At 43.8% G+C, this 8,800-nt stretch overlaps 1 protein-coding gene across 1 annotated transcript in view; it reads right to left on the reverse strand.

The window, feature by feature from the left end:
• Positions 1 to 234, reverse strand: part of Fbxw8 (F-box and WD repeat domain containing 8) — a 105,122-nt gene extending 104,888 nt beyond the window's left edge. The window contains exon 1 of the mRNA XM_010604104.3: positions 33 to 234. Coding sequence (XP_010602406.1) covers positions 33 to 142 — 110 coding nt within the window. The 5' untranslated portion in view covers positions 143 to 234. The remainder of the gene's footprint in view (positions 1 to 32) is intronic.
• Positions 235 to 8,800: the final 8,566 nt, after the last annotated feature.

Here is an 8,800-nt window from a genome sequence, read left to right on the forward strand (position 1 = left end):
CTTCCAGGAGGCCCTGGGCCAGCGCCAGGTACCCTGAGGCCTGCTCGGGCCGTCGCGGCTTCCGCCGCTTCCTCAGCGCTTGGGCTTGCGCCAGCTCCTCCTGCCAGCGCCGACGGAACTCCTCCAGGCCGTGGTCGTCCATAGTCGCTGCTCCGGGGCCTCCGTACCCTCCTTCGCCAACCGGTGCTACGGCACAATTCCTTCGCGGGAAGTGTCCGCCGCGACCGGAAACAGCAACGGTAGCGCTTTTGGGTTCCGGGCGGACGACCACGCCCCTTCCCCGCCCTCGCCCCGCCCCTACCCCAGAGCGCAGATAATTAGCTAACCTTCTGCATTGTATATGCTCTCCATGTGGAGCTCAAGGGTCCTCAAACTTGCTTTACTACTTATAAGTCAAAAGCCAACTATGGTTCAGCTGATATCTCCAGAATTTATAAAAATCTAATATTTAAATCACAAGGTAAACTGAAAAATTTTAAACACTAAGTTACACTGATCAAGTGAACACTTACTTCCTCTCACCCCTTTAGAAGAATTTTTACAGGAGTAGGACAAGCAGCCTTTCGCTCAGAGCAAATGGGAGAAACAGAAAGAACATTCTAAGAGGAAGGAAAATATTGTCCTTTTCTTGGTGGTGCCTCCCATTCACTGACAAAGTTTATGTAGATTTTGTCTTTCTAACTTTCCAATAGTAAATTCCTGGGCCTCCATTTCCTCAGATGAAAAGTAAGAATATATACCCTTCAAAGTGATTATAAGCCTGATAAAATGCCCATGAAATTCCTAGCATCCATAAAGTAGTCAAGAAATTATGGCTAATTATCCATATTAAAAGTCTTGGCAGATAGAGATTGTGGTGAACTTGAGCTCTGTAAGTCTAGTGTCCATATCAAGAGTGTTCCTTGCAGGTAGTTTATTCAAGTTCTTGGGTTGCAAGCAACAGAAACTAAATTATGCTACCTTAAGAAACTAAACTTGAGGGATGGTTCACCAAGTTAAATAGAAAGGAAAATAACCAAACGCTTAGAATTCCAAGAATTAGGTCAAATTCATGGGTTCCATGAGCCAGGAACAGAACTCACGAACAATCTCCATAGAATGAGCTCGCTGCCTGGCTTCCTTCTTCTGGGATTCAAATATCCCGAGCAAAGATCCTCAGAGTGTGGCCCCTGGACAGCCACACCTGGAAACTCATTTGGAACACAAATCCTCAAGGCAAATCAGTAACTCAGAAACTCTGCAAGGCAACCCCTGTGATCTGTGTTTTAACTATTCTTCCTAGTGATCCTGGTATGAATCTATCATGAGAAATTCCCCTCACCCCTTCTCCCTAATTAAGCCACATTCCCAACTCCTGGAGGAGGTGGGGAGGGTAGTGATAAACTGGATTTCCACCCAAAATAGGGGAGACAGAGTTCCCCAAAATTGAAGAAGGGTGAAGGGATTCAGGACCAAAATAAAACATCTGTAGGAAAAGAACTCTGAGAATTCAGTCTTAGTGTCTCCCATGCTCCCAGGCTCTTCTTTCCCCCATTGTGGGAATCATGATTATTAGTTGCAAGTGTTGTTAACTTTAGTAACTCCATTTTGTTAAGTTCCTCCACCTTAGAAGGTGGTGTATTTCCTTTGCGGAATTCCTGAGAGTTGCAGCTTCTTGTCTCTGACCCTCAGACGTGTGGTTGTCTGGGTTACTACTACCCATGGTGGTTGTTTTTGTTGAGCCTGTTTTCTCTTTCCTGTATGAACTCTCATTTCTGTGGAGCAGGTGTTGAGGTTACTATGGTAATTCTAGCCCATAATAGTTTGTGGGGTTTTTTTTTTCCTTTAAAAGGCTGATGCTTGCCTGCAATAAACATCGCCTTGATCAGACTCTTGTCTTGGCGTCCTTTCTTTCTCTCTGCCCCATCTCCACCCCCCGCTGCTCTTTCAGGTTTGAGACACTGCTGGACAGTACTCTGCATCGCCGGCTCGTGACACCCCATTATCCAAATGTCCTAGGTTTGTCCCCTAGCAACCCCAACTGAGCTTCTGCTGGAACTCCAGAAAGATGCTTACCACATGGCCTTCATCCTTCCCCAAAGTACCTCCCATCTCCCTCATCTTCCACAGACATCAGAGGCACAAGAACGTCTTTATTTCAGGGTCAGGTGGATCTCAAGAAGGTGGTGAGGGTAGGGATAAGATCAGAGATTAATTCATTTGTTCTCATATACAGGGTTAGAAAGTATAATTGCCCTCTATTGCTGCTGTAACAAATTAAGTAGTTTAAACAAGCGTGCAATTATTCTCTTATAATTCTATGCACCCAAAGTCCAAAATCAGTTTTCTGAGCTGAAGTCAAGGCACTGGCTGTGCTGTAGTCCCTCCAGAGGCTCCAGTGAAGAATCTGCTTCCTTGCCTCTTCCTGCTTCAGGTACAGCATGCGTTGCATTCCTTGCCTTGTGGTCCTTTCCTCCACCTTCAAAGCCAGCACCAAAGCATCTTGCTTGGAAGACTTTTGATCACACATGGTACATGTAGTAATCAAGGCTAATCCCCCATCTCAAGATGCTTCGCTGGTCACCTCCGCAAACACCTTCTTCCACCTAAATTTATCAGAGGGTGATCAATCCTCCAATTGCCTAGAAAGGGGGACAGTGAGGGCTAAAGAAAGACAATAGAGACTTGCATGCTTTCAAAGAACTTGAGGGGCCAGGAGGTCACTGCTGAGGCTGTGGCTGCCCTCAGAAAGTTCTGGGGGTCCCCACTTGCCTGGAGCAGAAGGGAAAAGGCAAAGTGCTCACAAGGCACTAAGTGGGAAGATGAGGGCGGCAAGTGTTGGATAATGAGGATTATTTGCTGAATGATAAACTATTTTCTACACTTAAAAAAATACAAAGTGCTAGGGATAGAGCTCAGTGCAAAGGTCCAGAGCTCCATCCCTAGTACCATAAACAAATAATAACTAAATAATTTCTATTAAAAAGGAGAGGTTACAATCGGTGACCTTTAAACCCAACAAAAATCCACTCTTTAGCAATCCCTGAACTGAGTCAAAAGCTCTATCATTTACATAGATTCCTCCTCAGCTCTGTAGAGACCAGATAATCATACCTCAACTGGGGTTCACTAATGGGTAAGAAATACTAGGAGATTAACGTGAAAACAACGATTTCAAAACACCCTGTCTATAACCTGGACAAAAAACATCAGCATGATGTAAGTAGCACTTTTGAATATCAACATTACCCCTGGTGTGTTCTTTGCCCTGAGCATTATCGGTCTTTGTTGATGTTTGATACTTTCCTACTAGTACAATACAACATTCGGTGGGTGGGGGGCTTGGGCTTAAATTATCTGTAGCAAAAAACATTTGGCTTATTTTTTTTTAATTGGTACCGGGGATCGAACTCAGGACCTTGCACTTGCGAGGCAGGCGGGGGAACCACTGGGCTAAACCCCCGGCCCACAATTTGCTTATTCTTGAGAACTTTCCTATTGCTGATTCCATTTTTTAAAATGCTGCACAGATAAATTTCAGTGTCAGCTGCCACTTACACACTTAGCCATTAAAAAGAAGTTGTTTCATATGGACAATGTTTCTTCCCCTCCCCACCTCTGTTTCTGTCCTCAGTCCCCTGGGCCTTCCCCACAGGCCCCTTCCCCAACTCTGTTGTGCAGATCAAACACTGAACTACATCCCAGTCCTTTTTTTTTTTTTTTTTTTTAATATTTTGGTACCGGGGATCAAACTTGGGACCCTGCACTTGTGAGGCAGGCAGTGGAACCACTGAGCTAAATCCCCGGCCCCTCACTGCCCCCTTTTTTTTAAAGACAGGGTCTCACTAAGGTGCCCTGGCTGGCCTCGACTTGCAATGCTCCTGCCTCAGTTTCCCAAGTAGCTGGGGCATCAGTACTACCACACTCTATGTTTTTATGGATGCCCTTTACTTTTTAATCTCTCCAGTCTGGTTCTCAAGTCCTTCCCTTGGAGAGAGTCAACGTCTTCCAGTATAGGAACAGTTTCTGTCTTTGGGGCCCTTTTGTCTGGCATGAAGTTTCAGCTCCAGCCTGGTGCTCATCAGAGCGGCTCAATGAGATGTTGGCTGATTCCCCAGGATGGGTGCTCACTCTCCAGCGCAGGACCAGGACAAGAGCTGATCTCACTCCCGGAGCTTCTCAGTCTGCCTACTTCAGAAGCAGCACTCCACCACTGGTGTCTAGAGCCCGCACATGAACAAAAGGTATTCATGGGCAACCCACTGGGGACCCCTCCTGCCCTCAGGACCTATTCTTATTCCCCGTTCCCATTCCCCAGTACATTTTCCTACTCTTAAAAAAAAAAGTATTCTTGTTAGCATCCCTTTGACAGACATCGTGAAACAGGAACCTAGCATTTTTTTCTTTAAATTCCAAACCATCTCTCCCAACTTTTTCTATTGCAAGTCTTCCCTAACATCTTAGTTCTTTGCAACCCCATTTGGATTTTCCCCTCAGCCCATGATGCTACTATCCTGATGCTTCAGGAAGGAACCTGAGTTCTTTCTCATCTTCACCTTTTATGCCTGCAAGCCCTGTTGACTCTACCTTTAAAATATATCTGGCATCTGCCCATACCTTCTCCAGCTCCTCCAGAACCATCCTAGTCCAAGTAGGGTTACTAGGTAAAATGCAAGATGCTCAGTTAAAGTTGAATTCCAGGTAGACAATGATTTTAGAAAATGTCAGTATGCCTGGGCAAAATATGAATTTCAAATAAGCAGATAACTTCTTACTGTGAGTGTGTCCCGTGCAATTTTCAGGATGTATTTATGCAATCATCCCTTGATATCTTCAGATGATTGGTTCCAGGGCCCCTTTAGATACCAAAATTCATGGATGTTCAAGTCCCTTATCTAAATGATGTGATATTTGCGTTTAACCTATACACGTTCTCCTGTATACTTCAAATCATCCCTAGATTACTTATGATGCCAAAATACAAGGTAAATAGTTGCTATATTGTGTTGTTTAAGGGCTAATAATAAGAAAAAGTCTATACATGTTCAATGTAATGTAAATGCAATTTTAAAAAATATGTTTCATTCATGGGTAGATAAATCCACAGATATGGTATTCTAAAAAAAAAAATCCTTTGCTTATCTGAAATTCAAATTTAACTGAGTGTCTTGTATTTGTATTTGCTAAATCTGGCAAGCCTAAACCCAAGGTGCTGTCCCCAAGCCTGGACTGCAGCATAATTTCCAACTGGTCCTCCGCCTCCGCTCTTACTCCTGCCAGCGAATCACACAGCTGCCAGGGAGCCTTGGAAAAAATGAATCCGACCAGGACACTCTCCTCTCTGAAACATCTCAGGGTACCCCCTGGTGCCCAGGAATAACAGCATCTTTCCTAGCAAACCGCTCCATGGGGGGCAGTGCACATACTGTACCATTCACCAGTTTCAAGTCTCTATTCAAAGGCTTTTAGAACACAAAAGAAAATGGTTGCCAACTTATGATCCTTATGATTGTTTTTGCTCTGTGATGTCCAAAGTAGAGCTAAACTTAGGCTCCCAAGGGAGGTTTCAGGTCTCCCTTTCTGGTTTTCTCCTCTCTCTCTCTCTCTCTCTCTCTCTCTCTCTCTCTCTCTCTCGTCTCTCTCCATCACTCCTTTCTTCCCTTTCTCTTCTTCTTTTCCTCTGTTGGCCTCACTTTCTTTTATTACAGCTGGAGGAAAGCATTGCTGTGTACAGCTCCAAGCTTATCAGATCATCTCAGTTGCAAAAACAGAGAAAAGAAGATACTTCTCACTCCCAGCAGCCATACATATTTGTCAACATCTCAGAAAAGACTCTGATTGGTCCACCTTGGATCGCATGTCCAAAATTAAGGGCACATGGTACTGTGATTGGCCAGGCCTGATTACATATATGCCCTGTATACAAATAGAGCACACGTTCCATGATTGTCATCAGAATCATATGAAATGAGAGAAATCAGTTCTCCAGAGGTATAGAAATGCTGTCATCCTTAGATGTGGGGGGAAATGGCAGGGGTCCAGCACCCAGCACTTTATATATAGTAAGTGCTAGGGCTGGGGATTTAGTTCAGTGGCACCATGCCTGCCTCACAAGCCCAAGGTCCTGAATTCAATCCCCGGTACTGCAAAAAATACATAACAAGTGCTCAGTAAATATCTGTGGAATGTTTGAATACCAACTGCTAGTTAATAATGTAGGCACCACATTCTACATTATCTTTCTTCATCCATTTTTGGTCCTTCTCCTCATTCCTAGCATCAAAATCCATAATACTAGCATATATTTTTGGAGTACATATATCATAGTAGGTTCTGGGGAAATTTTAAAAAACCCATTGTACTTTTCTGTATAGGTAGGAAAGTAGGTGACGTGCGTTAGACTGAAAACAACAGCACAATGTAGACATAAAAGTAGCCTTTCAGCCTTTGGGTGAAAAGGTCTTATATCATGGAACAGTCCAGGGATAGAGAAATGGACCTGATAAATTGGATCTGGAATCTTGATCCAAGTAGTTAGTGTCTGTCAAGGAACTAAGTACAGGGATAGTGAAAAAGGATCCGTCTTTCTAGAAGTCATCAGTTCAAGAACAAATGGATGAGGAATAAATGGGTCGAGACAGAACTGAGATATATTAGGATAGAAGACAGACCGAGGACCAGCACTGGAAGATCAAGGCAGAACTGTGTTGGACACATTTGCACCTCACAGCCAGATGATGGCAAAGCCTCCTGAACCCCTGGAGACCCAGCCCAGAGAGAGCAACTGCGCAGTCTGTCTCGGGTCAGGAGCACATCTCTTGTCCGGTCGGTGACCTTACCTGTGTCATTCTTTGACTTCCACTGGCACTCTGTATGGTTCAAGAGGCAGGAGGATCATGAATTTGAACCCAGCATAGGCTACATAGTGAGTTCAAGGCCAGTTTGGACTACATAGCAAGATCTTGTTCCCAAAAAACATTCCATAATCTATTCTCACACACAAAATGCTATAAACTATAAATCCTATGTATATTAGGAATGGAAATTTATTTCGCACAATTCTGGAAACTGGGAAACCCAAGATCGTGACACTGATAGATCGAGTGTTTGTTGACTGTTCATTTCCTGGTTCACTAGATCAATCATCATACATCAGCAGGACAGACTACTGGCCATGCACCCACCCACCAGGAACACTGAAGAAACAGTGAGCTGTCTAACACGGTCATTGTTACAGGTCAGGGTTAGCAGGAAGCAGAATCTGAGATGGATTTCAGCCTGCATTTTTAGGGACATGCTGGGACTGCCATTATGGAAGGTAAGAGAAGGAAGAGAGATTTGGCACAGAGAAAAGCTGAGCTATTGATGTTGTTCCTGTCACATGGAGCTCTGTACCTTAGCATCATCTCAAGTTGTCATAAAGGACACTAGGCCTTTACACTTCCATGTTGGTTTGTCAGAGGATACAGAGTGCACGTGTAAGGAAATATGATCTTGGAAAAAGCCATTTCTTTAACCGAGACAATCCTTACAAGGGTCTGATAGTTGATGGCAATCTTTCCACAGCATTCTCAGTACCTGGAAGAATACTCCTCCTAAAGGGTAGTTGTATTGATTGGCTTTCTCATTGCTGGGAAAGAAACTCCTGACACATGGAACTTGAGGCAGTGAAGAGGTTTATTTTGGCTCACAGTTTCAGTGGGTTCAGTCCATGGTTGGCTGGGTCCAAGGCAGAAATGGCATGGTGGAAGGGCCTGATGGAGGAAAACTGCTCATGTCATGGCAGCTAGGAAGCAGAAAGAGAGGGAAGGAGCTGAGGACAAAAACATACCCTTCCAGGTCCCAGTTCCAGTGACCATCCTCTTCTGACCAAGCCCTACCTCCAAATAGCACAGTCAGCTATCAACTCATCAATGGAATGTTCCACTGATGAGTTATAGCACCCCCATGATCCAGTCTCTGAATGTGAGACTCTCCCTCCTTTTTCTTCCTTTCTTTTTTCAATACTGGGATTGTACCAGGGCCTTTGCACAGCCCCAGCCCTTTTTCTGTTTTTCATTTTGAGATAGTGTCTTGCTAAATTGCTAAGTTGCCCAGGCTGGACTCAATCTTCTGGTCTGCCTGCCTCAGCTTCTCAGAGGAGTAGGATTTACAGGCACACACTACCACACCTGGCTTCTTCTAGCATATTTAAAAAATATATGTGCGTGTCTGTGAATAATTTACAGTATTATTTCAGGTATATTTCAAATTTACATAAATAATATCAAGCACACAAATAATTGCCTTATCTTAACTAAGAATTTATACCACTGAATTCAGCTCATTGCTTGAGATTCCTTGGAGTATTCCATAATATGAATATACCACATTTTTTACTCTTCTCTTGATGGATATATTTTGCTTCCAAATTTGAGTTATTTCAAACAAGGCAACAGTGAACATCATTGAGCACACCTGGGAGAGTTTGTCTAGGACAGCATATCGTGTCATTTCTTTTCTTCTTTCTTGCCAATAAACCCTGATTTTGTTTGGGAAACCTGGTGCCCAGTCTCAAGGAGTAAATCATATTGTGTCTAGGTCAGGAATCAGCAACAGTTTTTCTAGTAAAGGACATAATGATAAACATCTTAGGCTTGCATGCCACACAGTTCCTGTTACAAGTGCTCAACCCTGCTCTTACAGTATGAAAGCAGGCTGAGGTGACATATTAAGAACAGGTATGAAGGGACGGGAATTTAGCTCAGCAGTTTGGTGGCCTGCCTTGCAAGCGCAAGGACCTGAGTTCAATCCCTGGTTCCAAAAAAAAAAAAAAAAAAAA

The sequence above is a fragment of the Fukomys damarensis genome, unplaced genomic scaffold, assembly GCF_012274545.1.
Source record: "Fukomys damarensis isolate Sample0158 unplaced genomic scaffold, DMR_v1.0_HiC HiC_scaffold_12, whole genome shotgun sequence".
NCBI classification, from domain to species: domain Eukaryota; kingdom Metazoa; phylum Chordata; class Mammalia; order Rodentia; family Bathyergidae; genus Fukomys; species Fukomys damarensis.